Source organism: Acanthopagrus latus, chromosome 2, assembly GCF_904848185.1.
Source record: "Acanthopagrus latus isolate v.2019 chromosome 2, fAcaLat1.1, whole genome shotgun sequence".
Taxonomy (NCBI): Eukaryota; Metazoa; Chordata; class Actinopteri; order Spariformes; family Sparidae; genus Acanthopagrus; species Acanthopagrus latus.
The window spans coordinates 5,214,615-5,235,486 of record NC_051040.1 but is presented as its reverse complement, the minus strand read 5'-3'; the positions used below and the strand labels follow the sequence as shown (position 1 = coordinate 5,235,486).

The 20,872-nt window shown below is 40.3% G+C and overlaps 1 protein-coding gene across 3 annotated transcripts in view; it reads right to left on the bottom strand.

The window, feature by feature from the left end:
• The window catches only part of cntn5 (contactin 5), a 104,764-nt gene that overhangs the window by 12,122 nt on the left and 71,770 nt on the right, over positions 1–20,872 (bottom strand). The window contains exons 10-17 of one of the 3 annotated variants that reach the window (XM_037082599.1): positions 16,939–17,120; positions 13,857–13,993; positions 13,560–13,689; positions 10,057–10,201; positions 5,436–5,563; positions 4,830–5,029; positions 2,648–2,768; positions 770–928 (exon numbers count right to left, since the gene is read on the bottom strand). In XM_037082599.1, coding sequence (XP_036938494.1) covers positions 770–928; positions 2,648–2,768; positions 4,830–5,029; positions 5,436–5,563; positions 10,057–10,201; positions 13,560–13,689; positions 13,857–13,993; positions 16,939–17,120 — 1,202 coding nt within the window. The remainder of the gene's footprint in view (positions 1–769; positions 929–2,647; positions 2,769–4,829; positions 5,030–5,435; positions 5,564–10,056; positions 10,202–13,559; positions 13,690–13,856; positions 13,994–16,938; positions 17,121–20,872) is intronic. The other 2 variants (XM_037082608.1, XM_037082617.1) reach the window with 2 other exon arrangements.

Genomic DNA, 20,872 nt, shown 5'->3' with positions numbered 1-20,872 from the left:
AGTTCTTTTGAAAAACAGCCAAGATCAGACAATACAAGGACGGCTGGAAGTAGAAATGAATTTCAACGTCTTAAAAAGGCATCTGAGACCAAAGTCCTGGTCAGAGATACAGTATGATAAGGTCGTTTTTTTTTTGTGGAGTAAACCTAGAATTTTCATCATTTACTGATTTATTAAAGTCTTAATCAGTAACATTATGTTTTAGACACTCGTTTTCAACACTTTTTTCCAGAGCTGATAATTGGAAGTAGCTAAGGAGTGAGACATCTCACTTCTTTCTCATCTATATTGAGGGTTGAAAATGCCAGCATGGATCAGATGCTGACATTAAGACCATCTTTAGCTTCAGTATCACTTTACAAGTCTTCTTAACTTTAACGTGTCGAAAAAGGGTCATAAATTAGCATGTCCACCAATGTTTCCATCACATCAGAATGGAGCTGGAGCAGACACACACCTGCGACTGCTGCGTCTGACGTGCAACTGAATGCAGATTGTTCCCGTTTCCAGAGAAAAAAAAGATGTTAGTGGATGTTCGTGTCTGGTTTGACAGCAGTAAAAGACATTTGATCCATGACTTTATAGATGAGATTTCAAAGGCTGATTAGATTAAGTACAAGTAATTTTGTCTCTTAAAGCAGTCCCCTTGCTCTAAATTGGGCTGATTCACCATCTCCCGACTTGACTTTGGGCAGGATTAAGGCCTTTGTGTACAGCCCAACATTAACCTCACTGATCTAGATGCTGCAGTTTGCGCCTTATTGATTACCTGTTTTGACAGTTTGCCAGCCTAATGAAAATGGGCTGCGGGCCTGTAAATTATAGGTGCTGATAGGGCTGTGGTTGTCCAGACCGCGAGACCAGGACAAGGTGGCTGTGGTATCGCTGATCTCCTCCACTATCACCACTCCAGGGGGTCCAGGAGGACCTGGTGGAAAGAGGGTGAGGAGACAGAGATTAAATTACCAGTTTGAACCATCAATTCTCTAGACATGTCAGGACACAAGGGAGGAACCAAAAACAATCTGTGTTGCTATTTATATCAACTCTAAGTTTGTCCATATTGTGATGTCTTCTTCACACGTTGTTGCTATTAGCTACTCTAATGGATGCATCCATGCAAGCATTAAGAAGGATGTGCAGCTGTACGCATATGGCGACGACATTAATACGCTGTTGTAAGCCCTGCGCAAACAAACAACAGACAAGAAAAAACAGCATACTAAACTGAACCAGGAATTTGGCTGACACTGATCTGCTGCCAAGGATTTCATGCTGATTAAGGGATATTGAAGCTTTCTTTTCTGGGGTTTTGGAGGCAGTTTGCCAGTTCTGCTGAGCATGACTGTGTAGTAGACCTTCCTGTGTTTTAATACAGCTGAACATATGTTTACCTCAGTCTTCAGAAGTAAATGTAATCTGCAAGTGCAGCAAACGTCTAAGGACTCGAGGGGGAACAGCTGTAAACCAAAAGCTGGCAGCTGGTACACTCAATGAAAACCAATGTAGTGTGTCCCCAAAAAGTGCCCATTAGAAGGTGGCACTGAAAGGTGCATTTGCATTTCAGGACATTAAGATGCATTTTGAGCCACTATGGGAACGGCACCGTGTTTTTAGTGCGCCCGACGCCATGGCATAAATCCTCCCCTGTATTAGTGCTTGATGTTAAATGACAATCATTAAATACTTTGGAGATGGGCGATATGGCTGAAGATAAACCTGCCTCTGATACATCCAAGCTATTGCCAAACCAGTTCATACACTGCTGATTTAGTCTTGCTCTCTATTTCGCAGTATCAATGCGTTTTACATTAACAAGAGCCGGAGCTGAAGGGTGTAGCGACCTCAGGGCGTGTGGACGAGCCTGTGGCGCCGTGAGCACGTCGACAGTGTTTGTGTTATTTCTCTCACTGCAACGGGGGAGACAAAAGTTCTGCAGTGTCACAATACTTTATATTACTACCAATATCTTTATGATAAAGATTTATCCTATTAAATGATATGGAAAAAAAATATATCCCAAAAAGATAAAGTGTCTTCTGCTGCTGTTTTATAATGATAATCTAACACTCAAAACAAAAACTTCAGCGACTCATTTTCCATCACAATTTAACTTATAAGCATCATTCATTGGCATAGTGAGTCTTTTATCATCAGCACTGCTACACACAATCATTAAGCCGAACAGAGCTCAGTTCAGTGTTGGTTGGATGACAGGGCTTTCTCAAATTTCCTGCCATGCAAAGGTGGAAGAAGTACTCAGATCTTATTCTTCTGATCACAAGACATTTAATACAATTAGTTTAACAGCACTTATTAAACTTGTTCATACAGACAAACCGTCTGAATCACAGTGACTATAAAAAACATTTGTCAAGATCAGTCAAATGGAGGTAATAATGTGGGAATAGTTATGGTTTGATTGTCTCCATGAAGAGCGAATCACTTTCAGGAGCTAATTTCCTCAATTCACAGAAAGTGTTAACATAATTTCACAGCTCAAGAAAAAAAAAAAAAACACCTACCGACTGTACTATTCTCTAAACTTCCCAAGTATTCTTCAATATGATAAAACACGTGTATTATGTTCAGTTCAAATGTACACTATGTCACAGTGTATCGGTATACTGACAGACATTAAGCTCACCTCTCACAAGAAGTTCAGCCTCTGCCAGCACAGTGTCAGCGCTGGTCTGGGCCCGGCACCCATACTTCCCAGCATGCTTCAGCAAGATGCTCCTAATCATCAGATCCACAGTGGAAGACTGCTGCAATTGGGGAAAAAAGAAAGAGGAATAAAAGAAGCTAGGTATTAAGTGAGCCTAAATGTGCTTCCTACAAAAAAGTGTGATTCCTTTACATCTTGTAAAGGCTCATGTGGCTTGAGAGATTCCTGTTTAATTCAGGTGCTCGCTTGCTGCTGCATTCTTCAGCTATAGCTGTATTTTCTCTCTGCTGAAATGAGAAATGCCTAAGGCGAGACTGGGAATAATTCAAGGTCTACAGGCAGCTGTTTAGCGCAAAACCTGATTAAAATTACAGACCATGCATCAGCCAGGAATCTGTTGTGCCTGTAAAGGATTGTCACTGCAAATACTTTCTCTCCAGAGCACGGGTTGTAGCAGAGGACACATCAGGGCAGATGCGATTTTAACATCCACTGTTGATAAAGGAATAGTAGCATAAACAGGATTCCCAACTCTCTAACTTCATTTTATGGTTCAGACACTAATGATTTTTTTCTTTATATAACAAAGGAGGGAGATGTGAGAAGTTGCTTTGTTAACACATCAAACTAAATTAATCTCGTTGAAACTTTATGCAAAAACAGGCATTAAACTGTTTAGTGCCCAAGATAACAAGAGCAATATCTCAAGTTGAATTGACTTTTTTTTTATGATTACACTTAAAGTGCGTGGTGGCGTCTTGTGGTGTGTTTGCAGACTGCGACCAACTGAACACCCCTCATCATGAATAACATGAAAGGCCCCTCTCTAGAGCCGGTGTTTGGTTTGTCCTTTCTGTAGAAACATGGCCCTGCTCCCTCAGTCAATTTAAAAGGCTCTCGCTGAGGTGATGAAAACACAAAGATTCAGTCGAAGAGCAGAAAACATCATTCTGAATATTACATTTAATTTCTCCCAAAAATCCAATTAGATTCTGCCGTCATACACACTGGACCCTCTAGTTAACCACATAATGATGCATGTGTAATTAGGTGATATTTAGCATTATAATGTGATCCAGCTGTGACCTTTTATTTTCCATTGGTTTCTGTAACTTAACAGAATACTCATACACATACATAGAAACAGTGTGGTATATCTGTATGAACAATGCATATAGTGTACATCAAATACAGTCAACCTGGGAGAAAATTAAAAACTGGTAATGAAACACAAGTAAAACATGGAGGTCTGAATTGTTCAAGCAAAAAGAAAAGTTCAAAGGTGAAGGAGAAATGGCAGCGTTACAAAGAGACCTTGATGTTGAAGGGAGGCAAAGGTTAATGCCTCTTTTTTTGTGTGTGTTTTGTTTTTGCTGGGAGAATGTATATGTCTTCATGAGAGAGTCCTTGACACGGTATCTGTTGACTTTTGCTGGATGACTGATGCCAAACAAAAATAAGTAATTGGTATAAATTGGCTTCAAGAGGCCCCCTGGCTGATAAGAGAGACAAAGGCAATGCGTGTTACACGTCTACAAAAGCAGCAATGTCCATTAAGATCCGGAAAAAGTCGCCATATCAAAGTTTCAATTTCAGGATGATATTCTTCTTCATTATATTTCAAATTCATTTGCTTCATTTTGACTTTGTTTCCACCCTTATTACCTTTCAAAGTCAGCGTGAGTTGGTCTCTATTTGTCTTTTCATTTCCACAAAGAGATACAATTTCCTGGCTTCAATTCAGAACAATAAACTAGACTCTGATACACATAATTATGTGATTCGATGCAGGTCTTTGATGATACGTGACGCTGTCTGACCTTTTGGCGAAATTGATTCTTAATGCAGTTATAACAAGTGTTTTGGTGCAGTGAGACACATAAAAAATAAATAAAAAATGAAACAACAAAGTCGTTTTAGCTTAAACGGGTTGATGAGGAAGATGAACAAAAATGAATCAGGGAGTCAATAAAATAATAAAAATAAATACATAAATTGTTCACACTTATACTGAACAATTACACAAACAGAAATACTAGATAGATAGATAGATAGATAGATAGATAGATAGATAGATAGATAGATAGATAGATAGATAGATAGATAGATAGATAGATAGATAGATAGATAGCCAATATGGTAGATTTACTCTTAGTCTTACTTTTGCTCTTACTCTTGCTCTTACTGTTTGGATGTATTCAAAGTGGACGCCATCCTGCTGAAAGTTGATTGGTCTCTGGTTGAAGAACCACTGGAACGCCACGTCCAGGGAGGTGTCATGCGTCGCCTTGCAGCTCAGCACCACACTCTCACCCACCGTCACCTCCACTCTGCTCGGGCTGAGCTCCACACGCATGGCGTCTGGAAGCACAAAGCTGCTACACTGTCACCTCAGGCTAACCCAGAGCTAGCGTCAAGCAGCTGCATTTGACTGTGACATCACTGCCAGAGCAAAGCGTCAGAACCCAACCCCCGACTCAGGCATGAACACTCACCTTTGTCAGATAAATATCCCGCTTGGCTCGGATCTAGGCTGTGTGCAGTGCTTCTATGAGACAGAAGCCTTTACAGTGTTAGAGTGTGTCCTTGTAATATGATTCTTGAATGTGAAAGCCCTTGGTTCACGGTTGAGCAAGCACAATAAATTTCCTGGCACCCGAGCAAAGGTGGCGGTGTTGGGGAGGGGGGGTTGACATTGGGGACTGTTTACTGGTGGCCGACTTGTGCTAATTTGGCAGAAAATAAAGGCCCCGAGGGCATCACTTACCTTTTACCCACAGCACGGCAGTCATCTCCGCCGAGCCCAACTGGTTCTCTGCTCGGCACACGTAGTTCCCCTCATCTGCTCGGCTGGAGTTAACAATTCTCAGAGTGTTGTTCCGTAACAACATAATCCTGCGAGACGACACAAAAATCAATACTGGCATGAGAAGCAAATTCACGTACCAACAGTTGCACTACAAGTTCAGGGATGAGGTTATATGTTCGTGGTTATGTCAGCACTACAAGAATAGCAATAATCACTTGAGACGAGAGAAAGAAAAGTTAAAACAAACTGCTCGGATATTCTTTAAATAATCATCCACTAGAGATTACTACAGCAAAAAAAAAAAAATTATGAAGTACAAATTGTGTTTACAGTTAGCGAGTTATTATTGCTGAACTGAAGGACAAAAAGCGCCTGACAGTAAGTTGTTTGTGTTGGGGGGGAAAAAGCTCAGAGGACCAGAGGATGCTGAGGCAAGAGCAGTGATTGTATTTGTTGTGCAACCTTCAACTAGGGAACAGAACAAAATAAACCCCATTCAGTAAAAGATCAATCAACAATTTAAATGTGATAATGAACCTGATTTTCAGATAGCACTAAGTAGCCCTATCTTTAGCAGGATTAAAACAAAGATGCTGTTAAAGATAGAGATTAAGGTAATGGGGACGAATTTTCAGTAAAGAACCAAAGTGCTGATGTCAAGAACAAAGGAACATAGTTTTCCTTTTGACTTTCAGTTTGGGTACAAAGATGCACTTCATCTTGATCTGGAACACAATAGGCTGCCTACTGGAGTAATTACAGCACAATTTAAAAATATTAAAGGGAAACTTCTGCGGAGAACAATACACAGCGTGAAGTAAAAAACAGATGCCACGATTCTTGTCCCTCCACGGGAACAATATTTCCATAAATCTAATGTTGCATTCATCATGAAAATCCACCTGACAAAACACTAAATATTGCGCCGCTCAATGAATCCAAAGCCAAAAGCTGTCAAACCGAGATGTGCATATCACCGAGCTGTCCTCCCGGGAAACATGGGTAATAGAGAGGAAAAAAACAACACCACACCTGCATTCATAAGCAGCCCCTTATCCAGCTGAAGGACACTTGCAATATGGTATTAACGTTTCACTCTGACTTGTAAATAACGTCTTCGAAAATGAAGTGCTCGACATCAGATAGTATAGGATGTAACAACACTGGTAGCAGGTGTGTGAGCAGATGGCCTCAGAGCAGGAATCACGTACAAGGTATAGTAATGTGTATAACGTTGAGCTGCTGCTGAGTGTCCAGTACACACCTCCCTTTATTCAAATTATACAAATATTTATATTACATATGATTTCAGCCTTGCCTACAGCGGTGGGGATGAACATTTTATTTTGTTTTATTAGAGAATCAATTTCATCCCAAATCGAACAATTGAAGTGACGAGAGGCTGTGAGGCATCGCCGTCTTTTAATTCAATTCATATTGTTTGGCATTTATATTTACAACACTAAGCTCTTTCATCACGGGCAAGGTGATCGAAATTGGCACAGAGAAAGTCACGAAGGCGTGACCAAATCTCGCCACACGTAAGACAATTGAGAAGCAATCTGCAGCCAGGAGACATTTTTCAAATTAGGGAGGAAATTCACATCCGACAAGGACACTGAGGCAGAAAGGACAAGATCCGGACTGTTGGGTGTGCAGAGTATGCAAATCACTTTCAAGCTTTAGGAAATAAAGGAGACATTAGAGGATCACAAACCTTTAGCATTTGAACATATAGAGCTGAATCTGAGGTGAGGGTTGTGAGGGGAAACCAAACAGACTGCAACACATATGGAATCAGTAACCAATAACACATTTATTAAATATTTCACAATATGTATATTAAAAAAATCATAATTACGCTGACACAAAGAGTATGTGGATTTCAATTGAGTGCGCCACATACTTTCAAACTAATGGGATTAATACTTTGTATTTAAGAGACAAAAGCTGGGAACATTAGTGGAAATCCATGTTAATTACAAACCTTCATTAAGTCAGCACAGCTGTCAATGCTAGATAAACGTGAAGCTGCTTCGATTCCTCCCTCTGTTCTCCCAAGAATGGAACGTTGTTTCCATCCATAAACTCTTTACACTTTACTATAGGTAATGACAGGAATCCTTTCAGGTGTCACCCTGGCCGAGACCTGAAAACGCCAGGCTCCTCTAGTTTATTCCTGCTCCTCCAGATAATAATCACCCCTCTCACAAGGCTGATCTCCGGTTCAGCGGTGACCCCCCTTAACACACACTGTTATCCAGTTCATTTGTTCACTGTAGTACCGTTAAATTGTGAAAAAAAAAACATCCTATTAGAATGTCTAATTGGATTTATATTTCATAAAAGCAGCGTTTATGGCAGTTTAAGAGGAATCTGTGATAAACTTACACTAACTGTAGACATCCTTGAGATTATAAAGAGAAAAGGACTACATAACATTTATAATGCCGGCACTTAATGATACATTACTCTGAGGAGGGAGATCAACAAACTTCTTTGCCAATATTTTTTTGTGAACAATTTTCTGCTCTCTTAAGAAATGACTTTGTGTGAAGATAAAAATAAGAATAAAAAAAACCTAGATGATGGTGTTTGAAAAGGTATGAATCTCCCCGTGGTGTCCGCCAACAACACTGGAAAAATAGATTTGAAAGGGTTTGACAAATACCTCAAAGGCTTTATCAGATCCAGACAGGCCCGGGTCATTAATCAACATTTTAGGGCAACACGCTCACAAACTTATCCCCATCCATCAGCTCTACAGAAGCTGGCTCCTTTGTAGGAAAAAAAAAAAAACAGATGTCCAAAATAACCTCAGAGAAACCATTTTTCTCTTAATGGAAAAATGAAATATTTCGCAGATTTGCAAACAACCTCCGAAATTGCAGTGTTAAACAAACTCCTGAATATTGTATTTCCATCCACCTGTTAGAGGCGCGGAGATTTGTCGCTGCCTGTTTGAAGGAGCGGAGCACCGAGGATCTGATTATCAACTGGTTGCCCTTGCTGCGAGGCTGTTGAGCAGACTGCTGAATCTTAGAGGATAAGAAAAAAAAAGAAGCTCCTCTTCACTCATTCAAAACTTGGGATGCTCAGCAGTGACTGATAATTTCAGCAGCGTCGCTCAGTTTGATTGATGGCCCCTCGCCCTGCTCAGCCCCCCTCTAGGTGCAACTGAGAGATGTTTCTCATAAAAGATGATACATCAAACTGCATGTGAATTCCAAATGCAATTGTGCGGTCCAAATTGTCAGCATCCCTGAGAAGGAGGTGGGGTTGACGACGAGTCTCCGGAGCTTTGCCAGCACCCGAGGTGTTTTATTTTAGTAGTGACACTTAATTTCAGTAACAGTAATGAAACTCTGATGTGTTACAACTAGACATGTATACAAGTCCTCACGGGCCTGAACTAGAATGATAAAACTCGCATTTATTCCATGGAAAGTTGAAGGAAAAACAATATAAAAATATTGAGGGAGACAAAACTTTCATGGCTTTTATACATAATTTAAACACGGCAATTAACTTTCTTCAGCAACATTCTTCTTCTTCACTAAACTGTGCGTAGTATTTATATAAAAAAAAAACAGGCTCGAGTTAATCCACCACTACCTGCAAAGAAAACGTGCACCATCCATCCCCCTGATAACAGCAAAAATGAATTCTTCTTCTAAAAAAAGTATAAAGATTTTATTGGTTTCACTCCAGACAATGAAAACACACCCTCCAACGTATCGCTGTTTTAGATGCACAGCTAAGAGCCTGAGGCGGATCATTACTTCAGAGATATTTCAAGGCACGTTATAATTTTCTCTTCTCCTGAGAGTTTTACACTTTTCTCTTACTTTTCAATAATACAAATTGTACCTGTGCAGAGGCTTGGATGTTATGATGATATAATGTGCAATTACAAAGATTTGTCAAACTGTAGAAAACTGCTATACCAGCTCCCTCGATGCGTCTATCTATCTCTTTAATACCCCGGCTTATATTAGATCACAGCAGACAACGTTGCAGGCAAAAGCTTTATGGCAACGATGTGATGATGTACGTCAGATATCCAGTCCACTGAATTAGTCCTAAATAGACATTACTGTCAGGGTATTTTATCAAAACAATCATACATTTATAAAATGGTGGGATGCACAGCACATACTGCGGCTGGATAAAGTGACAATTATATCACTGAATATATTTCCTGATGGTGAAATTATGGCCAAATGAAGGCAATACTGGGAAGAGGCATTGTAGTTTTTATTGATTAAAGCTGGTTTAACAGAAGAAGAAGAAGAAGAAGAAGAAGAAGAAGAAGAAGAAGAAGAAGAAGAAGAAGAAGAAGAAGAAGAAAATCTATGGAGTAGTTTGAGGAGCCACTTGCTCATCTTTGCACTGGTGTGTCCTTGCTGGATCCCTATCAGCCTCGGGACTCTCACAAGCTGCATATAAATGGTGAATTTTCTTACACAGTGTATTTCTATCAAGTCAAATGCTAGTGCACTAAAGGTGACACAACCGGTGCTGTATGTAAAACTTCTCTTTGAGAGTGAAACTCGGTGCTTTGAGAGAGCTGCTGTACCTTCTGCTGGGCTGTATCCTTCTGTCTGCTCTCTTCCATGTTATCCGGGGCTTGGGCGACGCTCTGGGTTTGCATTCAAGCGACACGTCTTTTCCAAGTGTCGCAATGACCCGTACGGGATTGTGGACAAAGACAGGTGCTGACGCTGCGTAAGACAGACGCACAACATTTTAAGATGCATTTAAAAAAAAAGAAAAAAAAAAGAAACAAAGAAAGACTTTTAAGCAGGCATATCACAGGAAAACCCACAGTCCTGATAAACTAGTTTATTTTTATGAGTGTTCAATCATTGATCTGTAGGTCAAACACTGAATCAAATGACTACTGATACAATTGCAGGGCTTCTAGTGAGAACAATTCATTTTGTTTTATTTGCAAAAGACACTTACCAAAACTAAAACTACTAATGTTCTTGGCTAAAAGTCGAGGATGTCCATAAAAGGGACGTACATTTTTTAAATTCATGTATTTTATCACTTTTTGTCTGCAAAAATGACCAAATGATTAATGTGAATAGAAGTATTTCAGGTATATGTAGCTGCAATATGTATATAAGTCTACACTACTGTATGTATGTAAGGATGTTAACGTGTGGATATCAGTAACTTTGCCCTGTAGTGCACTTTAAAATGTGACAATGATGCTTCAGTTACAACACTATATCAAGGAACTGCTCCTTCTCTCTTCTTCTTTTCTAAAATGTCGTTCCATCCTGTGTCTGAAGATGTGCTGACCTTATGTGATAAAAGAAAAGCGAAAACGAAAACAAACTAAAACCATGCTGCCATGTATAAAACTGTGAGCAGCTGTTTCCTACCACTAGCTAATTGCGTGCTACCTGCTCAGTGGAATAAGACACCGCGGGGACTGAGAGAATGTGCGAGTGGCATCTGTTCGCCAGCACGACTTAACTAGCTTATTTCTGTGAGCTTGTTTTCCAAGTCCTTCTGCCTCCTAGTGGTAAAAAAAAAACCCAAACTTTTCTCAATGCAGTTTACTCATTATGCGGTTACTAAGATGCAACAGAATTATAAACGTAATCGTAGTCGTTACACCTCTTCAACTGTGGCATTTCAAAGTAATTATTTTGAACGTGCTAGAGGGTTCAGACTGACACATCATGATCAAAATCTGTTTCAAAGTAATAACTAGATTTTCCACATGAAGTATTACAAATAATCATTTTTTACATGCCTTTATAAACTGTATAATGTCGCATACTCAGTTTTAATGCTGTGCTAATTCAGTATCCACAACAAATACATAAATATGCATCGTGTTGTGCGGCAAAATTACTAAGTAACTGTCATCGTGTTAATGACGACATGGTTGGATGATTTGTGCTGGTTGTATGAAAAATTGTTTTCAACCCATGTTTAACCTGGACGCATGAATGAACAATAAATACATCAAAGAAACAATTAAAACAATCATGGCTTACTCAAGAGTATGAATTAAGCAGTAATGGTCTAAATAAGGCTCCGGGCTCCTAGTTGATGGGGTACTGGTATGCAGCTGCATTGCGCATCAAGGCCATCTACAGGCTGCGAGGCTTTGTCAGCTGTGATTATTCAAATCCTGAATGATGCTTTCTAGGTGACATTACACGCAATGACAACTCAATCCCATCTGTAGCTACAGGCTGACCCCTCTCCCGCTAACACTTGTGTCTTTGAGCCTGAGTAGTTGCCTGAGTGGCACAGGTCCCTCTAGATACGAAAAGCAGCAGAAAACAGAGCAGTTGCTGTGCGTATTTGTTTTAATCAAAATAAGAGCAGGGCCTGCAGCTGGTGGCAGCCCGGTACCCTTATTGCCTCACTCGCCACCCTCCCAGAAGAGCTGGATCTGGGACAAGATCACATGCGTGAGGGCAGACACTGCCCCCGTGTAGCCCCAGTGATCGCTCATCTGCAGGCTGTTATTAGCCGTGTAATCTGTCCTGATAGTGTTTGCTTGTGGACATCTCCTCAGAGCACAGGTCACTGGGAAGAGATGCCTGGGGGTTATGGTTATGAAAACATTCATCACCAGCTCCCAAACATCATCATTGTGACTGTGACTCTAAGGATTTGGAAACCCACCTCCTCGTCAGCTCAGATAAAGCTCATTAAAATCCAGAACTTTGTAATTCTTCTAGAAAATACACACTGAATTTACATCAACTTAGCAGTAGATTTTACTCCTCTGATGGTTTAGGGACAAATGTTTCATAGATTTTCCATAAAAAAAAACAACAACAATGTGCCCATTTGCCGTGAGATTTTTTGAAATGCCACAGAATCCCCTTCAAAAAAGGGCATGCCACTCAGACAGTAAATCAAACTGTCCCTCGGGGAAACACGAAAGGGGAATGGGTGTCACCAGATGCGTCCCAGTATGGAAGATGACAAGGAGAAAATAGTGCATCAACACAGAACAGTGGACAGCCGTTCAGTATGGCTGCGACGTTTGTAGCCTGCAGCCTGAAGTCTGAAGAGCACAGATTCTTTGGCTTTTACTGTCCTTTCATTTCCAAGTTCATGTTTTTCCTTTTGTACAAAAGACGAAACAAAAACTTCAAAATAAAGAAAACTTTTCACAGTGTTCAAATCGAAGTATTGATCACTGATTATCAAATGATGACAGCAAACGTCAGCTAATGAATACCTGATGAAAGGTCCATATTTTCATAAGTAATGGTGATTGTGATGCGGGCTGTGCTTTGATAACAGGCGATAGAGTGGAGATAAGACCCTAATGGAGTCATTAAACTCCATTAAAGAAACCACTGATGTCTCTCTGCCACTGTTTGCTTCCATTAGTATAAATCTATACCTACAAGTCACTGCTTTCCATTCTCCTCAGAACCCCGCAGAACCGTACCACATTCCCCTCAACTTGATGCGTGCAGACACCTCATTGAATATAACCATAAGGGTCCTTCTTTTATTCATGCCGTCCACTGCAGGGCTTAAATCAGGGACCATTGATTGGCAATCAACACATCTCACAGTTCAGCGTTCCCCGCTTGCATTTCAATCTCCCTTACCTATCATCTAGTGCCTCATTCAGATGCCTGCACTTGGCCCGCAATCCATTTTTTTTTCAGCGTATGGAGACATGCACTTGACACACGTGAAAAAAACCAAAAAAAAAACCAATTTGACCTAAAGCAGTGACTTGAGGCATTTTAATTACATGTGGGCTCTCCATCTAATTTTGTTACATGAATTCAATGTAGAGTGTCTAATATAATGCAAAGTTTTTCCATTGTGTTGAATCAATGTGAATAAATTAAATAACTGACTCAGTTAAATTAATGCAGAAATTCACATGTTACGTATAAGATTAATGCAAATTTCAAAGTGAACCTAAAAGTAATGCACTTCAAATTGGTTATTCTGTCCCCTGTATTAAATATTATCTTAATGTTCAAAATTCACAAAGACTTGAGTGTAGATTTTACACAACCCCTTTTTCTCAATGTCGTGTTCTGTACATTTTTTTAGCATAAATAAAATTACCTAAAATCTTGAGCTCAGCATTCGAGTAGATGGCTCCGTATTTATTTTCTGCGACACACTGGTACATCCCCGAGTCCGCCTGCTGCACCTTGTGAATGGTCACTTCTCCATTCAGTATTTCAACTCGACCCTGGAACAAGGGAAAAAAAAAAATGTAAAGGAACATCATATGTGAATATAGATATACTACACAGTATAATGCTGCATATAGTGGACATGCAGTTTCACTGGAATAATTCAGATGTTCCATTGTGCAATCAACAAAAGGAGAGCGGTACTGTGTAGTGAGGTAGGTACCTGGGACGTCAAGGGCAAACCATTACGAAGCCAACGATAGGTGGGCCTGGGCCTCCCAGTGGCCTTGCACTCCCACTGGAGCTTCTCTCCACTATCCATCTGAGTATCATTAATCATTCTGACCCACTGAGGGAGGGCTTGGAGATAGAAAAAAAAAAAAGAAAAGTTTTTTAGAATAAGTAATATATCCTTGAAAAGCACACAAGGCACAAGTGTGGTCACCTGTGCTTATAGGAGATGAATCATTCGTGGGATGTTAACACGCAGTTGGAGGTTTTATTCACGTGGATTTAGTAATATACTGAACAACTTGTTTGTAATACCTTAAGCTACAATGACAAATGAAAGACAGTAGTTACACCATATGGTATTTATTATGTTATTTCTAATTTAATTTAACTGTAATCTGGTGGTATTTACAATCTTTTGACAAATGTTTCACAACAGTTGGAGCAGAAAATCACAATCTGAAAATTATCGATGACCATCACATGTACATTTCTTTATCTACAGTATAAGTGTTGCATGCACCTCAACCCCGAAGAACTACAATGAAATGAAAGTGCAAACCTATTCTATAGAGATTCTCTCTGTAGAGGCTAAAGGTTAAAATGGTGCACCGTACTAAACATCCAAGGTTTTTTGTTTTTTTTTTACACTACAGGTTTTCTACAGCGAGGGGGTTAGGTATTCACATGGGCAAACTCTGTACACCAGCTCACCTCGAGACCAACACACATCACCAACCAGACAAACATTTATTAAACAGGAGCAACCCAATCAATAAGTTTGATGACATCTTTAATAATTGAGATTGTTTGGACCGAATTGACAGAAAATCCAGTGGAGAGCTGCACTGAGTTGCACACATTCTGCTTCTCCCTCCTTCTGTTGCATGGCTGGCTCCTGGCATAGGCAAACTAGGCAAGTGCCTTTCCCGGGGGTGCGTAACCATGAAGCTTCTTTTTCTTTCTTTCTTTTTTTTTTACTGGAGCCTACTTGATGAGTTTCCAAGGCTCTGTCTGCAGATCCTGTCCAGCTCTACATGCTACAAAGAATCTCTGTCACTACGCGAGATCTGGGCACCGTATAGGCTGCATGCACTCTCTTTTCATCTTGTGGGCTTTTTTTCAGTCGACTGGGTCTCATGCTGTTTGTGGTTGTGCATTTTTCAATTCTTGTACATTTATAAGAATATACATTTCACAAGGACCTTTTACTGGGTCACCTTCATCTTAATCTTCTTTATGTGTTGTTTACACTCAATTTAGACATTTATAAATGCGGGTCACCAAGGGGTAGTCAATTTTTTTGACATTTAATTTTGAAAGTATATATAACTATACTATAATAACACACAAGAGCAACAATTAAAACCCCATTTGTGTAGCCTAAATGTCTAAGGACAAGTTAAATAGTTAGGGATAATGACATGATATTAGCACGTGGCTAATGTGATTAATTAGCACAAATTAGTCGGTGTGTGCAGTTTCAAGTGCAGAAAAGGAAAACTGATGCTGGCATGCCTATTGCCAAAGCGTCGACACAGATTTCCGACATGTTTTGTTTCATTGTTGTTTTGTTTATTTAATCAAATATAAAAGGTAATAAATACAAAAGTATCCAGATTAGTGTGTACTATGATACACCTGGTCAGGACCAAACAATTCGCATTGTGTGGTCGTGTATTTCTTGTACAACGTGTGCAGAAAGGAGAGAAAAAAAAAAAAACAGCCATTGAACCTCCTCTCCTTCAGTAACATGCCGAGCACGTTCTTTGCTTTTCTATGCATATGGCAACCTCGGTAGAATACTTTTTTGTGCCGTTTGATTGAATGATTATGGTCAGGAAGCCTCCTTCACAATGGAAGTTCAAACTACCAGCTGACCTGTGTAAATTACATTTAGCGTGAGCCTGCTACAAATTAGGCTCCCTATTCTCCTTGTGATGTCAACAGAATGGAGGTTGCCAAGAAGTGCAGGGCCTTGGAAATGTGTCCCACCAAGGCTGAAGCAGTCCATTATCTTGGTCCTGTGCACATGGCACAGACAGAGAGGAACGGGGGACATGCAAACCCATTGATAAGTCCGCGATCAGGGGCAAAGGTAGTAATTCAGGACGCTTACTTGTGTCTCAGATAATTAGAAATTGTTCTTTAACTGAGGTCTGTCCTGAAACTTATATGACAAACCTGTATATAAAAAAATGTTTTTAGGTGACAAACATAGTGTTGGTCAAATAGATGACTGATTCAAGCTAAGAACTGATCTAGTAGATCATTCGAGAAGCTTTGGTCCGAGTTTCTCCAGTCCGGTCCATCTTTTCATGCCCAGACTGTGAGCATGGTGCGCCCGGGGCAGTTGCCCTGGCCAGATGTGACAGTGACAAGTGGTGCCACTCCACAGCCCACGCCTTCGGGAAAATATTGAAACTTTTATGCGCATCCTAGATGTGCTACAAAAAAAAGGGATAAGGTCTGTTCTTGAGGTCCGAGAGCCAAATGCTTTTCTGTGGATTTGCTCGGCTCGGCTACTGAACTTGGTGCAGAAACGCTCAGGGATGTTTATTTTGCACCGGACATCTTAGAGTCATGTTCACTGCTGTTGGGCCAAAGTGCGGGGCTGTGGCTGGCATATGAAGCTTTTAAATTTTGCTTACAGCCAGCGTCCATAAAATGGGGCACTGGAATGAAAACATTTTGAAATAAAATGCCGCACGACTTCTCACTCTGTGAATCTCTCAGTGTCTTAATATAGGAGCGAAAACTTCTATTTAAGTTGTCCTGGCAACGTATCTTAAAGGTCACACAATATTAGGTTATTTAATATGCTGGTGATTAATCGCTCTTGGATTATATGCGATGGATGTACTTGGACTGCTCAGCAAATTCACAGGGATGGGCTTCAGCCTTGAATTTCAGAATAGTGTGTCTGGGAAAGATTATATCAAGAAAAATCCTTGGAAACGGTGCAGAACTGAAATGGCTTTTGGAGAATTTTAATAGTTGTTTGGACCATTATTCCTTGAAAACAATCCCTCAACAACACATGAACAGAGAATGAGAGCATGCTTCAGACTCACTGTAGACCTGCAGATGTCCTTTGAAAGCAGTGCCTCCTCTTGGATTCTCGGCTTTGCATTCGTACGTTCCCGAGTCCTCCAGCTGAATGTTGGGAATTTCTAACACGGCCTGAGACTTCCGAAGTCTCGCTTTTTTGGGGATGTTGCCATTTATCTTCCTCCATGTGATTGTTGGCACGGGACTGTGAGGAGAAAAAGAAGCCGGATTATGTACTCAGCAAATACAGTGTAGAAGAGGACGAGCAGGATTTACACACGGTTTATATTGTGAGCTGCAAAAATGTGATTCACCACTGATTACAAAAACATTTATACATATATACACACAACACACACACATATATCTCATGAATGAATCTGAAATTATAACTGACATAATTACATATTTCCATGTGTCTTCACCTTGACAGTGTTCTATAAATATAACCTTGATAGATCCTCTCATCTTTCTGTGAAAGAACATTTGAATAAAAACCTGCTTTACCAAACAACCAACCTACAGATGAGTCTTTCATTGATTTGATGCACCACTGTGAGTATTTAATGTTCGTTCTGATCTACATGTGAATCACTCACCTTTTGACCACTTGTAATATATTTATTGTACCGAACGACCCACACAGTAGACGGTGGGTCTCAGAAGGACGGGGACAATATTCAAATCAGGCTATTACAAGAGCCGGAGAGATTTTTATGATTAGTGTTCGAGCAATCTCATCTTTCCCTGTTTATTCATGGATCGTCCTATAGATCCTCATGATAGATGACTTGCACATGCAGAGACAGAGTAGCTCACAATGTGCTCAGTATCAGCAGTGCTCCTGTGTGACAACCGGATTTGACAGGTGTCTGAAAGATGGAAATGTGACACCATGCAAACCTCCAGTGAACCCATCAATCATTTAGCCACGATGGAAATGTTACATCCCTGAGTTTTTTTTATCTGCTCTAAATTCACAAGGACATTGGAATGCTCTTGGCTGCAATGGACTCAAATTAGGATTCAGAGCATGTTTTGTATTGAACAAAGCATTTTTTCTGTGTTTTTTTTTTTTTCATGTTTGAAAGGAGTTTCATGTTACATATTTTTTTGTGGACTACTGGTTCAAACTTTTTTCTTTTCTCATTGTGATTTTGAATAGCTAGCTCATTAGCTCACAGCCTCTGTTTAACATTCCTCACAGCACTGAGGGTGTGAAACGCTGTCACTGAAAATAAATGTCTCGAAAGCCTGAAAAAAAATTCAGCTGTAGCTTTGATCTCTATGTAAAATACGGAAAAGCAAATCAGTTTCTTAATATAACATACATGATAATTTATGATGACACGTTTGCGGCGCTGCGACCAGCGGGGGGCATCGGGGTGGGAAGCTTGTCTAAATCAACTTCTCTTCTTTTGTACTTCCGCGCTGTAATATCATGTTACTGCACATTTAAATTAACACGTACTGTAAGTTGTAATGTTTCCATTGCCTTCAAACTGGGCACAAGGGATTAAACATTTGTGATTCCATAACTGTGCTCACTGCTTAGCTTACATCCCAAAAAGCCTTTTCTTTGGTGTTTTTACTGCTTTAGACCAGGTAGAGTCTACATGATTGTGTTCGTTATCCATCATTTTGTTAATTTGAATAATTACTCGGACTAGCCGAGGAGTGGGCGTTAATTCTCAGTTAAGGGACACCTCCCTCAGTCTGGCAAAACTAAACTGTGATAACATTATATTACAAAAACAACACCACCAACAACAAAAATGCCCAGTTTATGACCACTGTGAAAGCCCTGTGCCCCCTCTGATAATTGTAGTTGTACGTTAATCCAGTCAAATAGTGTATACAGTATATTTTTCTTTGTTGTTGTATGTTTTGGATGTTGGTTGTTGAGGGTCTGTAGCACAGATAACAACAACAAATATGCTCTCACACAGTCTGGTTCCTAGGGACAACATCTGTGGCCTGAGGTGAAATTAAATATCTGTGGTCTGATGTGGGACCATTTGTTAGCACTTGGCATTCTCATTTTAATGCCCCTGTGGGGTGAAAGAACGACGTCAACAAATGCCAACAACAGGCATACAGATTGGATCATGAATATAGCATTCAGTCGTTATAACGCTCTGTTCTTATATGTTATTGATGGAGAAATCTGCAGGAGACCGTTTGCGCCGACTAAACTCCTGACTAGCCGGAGAACAGAGCAAATCCTCAGAGACCTCGAGGGTGAATCATCCTGGGTCCATGGCAGGATTTCTCTTTGCAGGCTGAATAATGAGCACCGGGCCTAGTACGTGTTCACAGGACCGAGGGGTGGGCAGGAGAGTGGAATACACTCAAGAAACTCTACCCATCAGCGTCTTCTGTAAGAATCTGTTTGCATTAACTCCTGAACTCTGAAGCTCCGACCCTGTGCATTGTATATCAAAGTGTACAAACTGACTATCTCATACCCTAACACCATGAATGTGTTACGCACTAGAGTTTATGTAAGATGCTCCAGTTTTCAATTTAAGAATGTGCCCATTGGCAGGCTCTGCAGATTACATCTTAATTAGGATTCCACACAATTGCCTTGCCCTACTCTGGACTGGTTCCATAATAAAGGTTGAAAATTAAATCTAAATACCAAAATATATTGCAGAATTGGTTTGCTTCAGACCATTAAGATCTCGGTATTATCCCACCGTTTTCCTAATTCGACAGGCTCTCAATTTGTTGTCCCTTAAGAAAATACCACACTAAACCTTTTGAGGAGAAATTACCTGCAACACAAAGCCACATTTTACTCGCATGATCTGAGCAGAAACAAACTGTCTTTCAAAAGCATTAACCACAGCACGAGCATAACATGCATTGTCATTAAGAGGCACTTTGTGTTGCTGCTGCTGACAGCGTGGTCCTTGTGCCCCTTGTATGGCTCAACGAGGTAAGTAACTAGAAGGGTTTCAAGAGTTTGATTCCTCTGGGGTCACTGAAACTAAAAGTATACCCTTCTCTACTCTAAGGCAATTTGGATGAAAGCATCCACCGCATAGCACATATTATATTTTAAGTGGAATTGAGTGGGAGAATGTGTAACCCATCAAATGTACAAGGCTTTTTGAACTACAATGAACTTCATACTCCAATATCCCTTGAAATTAATGCCGCTTACAGTGCTGCGCTTTTCCAGAGCATCTCATAAATCTGACTGTAAAGGCAGCGGTTTAAATGGAATTTTGTGATGTTTAAACATGTAGGGTTAACGTATCATCATCTATATTCATTCATAAGTACTAATTAATTTTTAAAAAATATGGAAAATAGACCAAATTACCGCAATATCGTGCCAACATCAGTTATTTCCAGGTAGGTAACCAAAAGTGTTATCATTAACGAGATATGAAAGCATAAATGTGCATGTAAGTCAGTAAAATATAACTGTAACAGAAGCAATAATAACTCATAACATTTCTGTAATAGATGTCAACCCAAAAGTTTGATTGTAAGCTGTGAGCCTAACAAACAGCAAACTACTGGTGGAGAGGTTGACGCTGAGCAGTTTTATATTTAGTACTGAATTGAGCTCTTTATTTTTGCATGTCTGACTGTTAAATTTAGGGTCTACAATCCTGTAGAGCTAGCAAGATTTAAAAGTGGCACCTCCTCTAAGTCCCTCCCCCCCATCCAGTCAATGCTCCGTCCAAAGCCACGCCCCCACAAACTTGAACGCGCATCTGGCAGTGTGACTCAGCAGGGAGAAGGAAATGCCGGAGCACGACGCAGCAAATCAACTGAATTTAGCGCGGAGCAAACAGGAAGTAAAGTGCTGAAATAACAAACAACATCCGGTTGCGTTTCAAAATAAAACACTCCGTGTTGACACCAGCACACATCCTGAGGCCAGCTGTCTACCGTACTGCACCGTGGAAGACTCAAACCGCAGCCGGTGGGGACTGC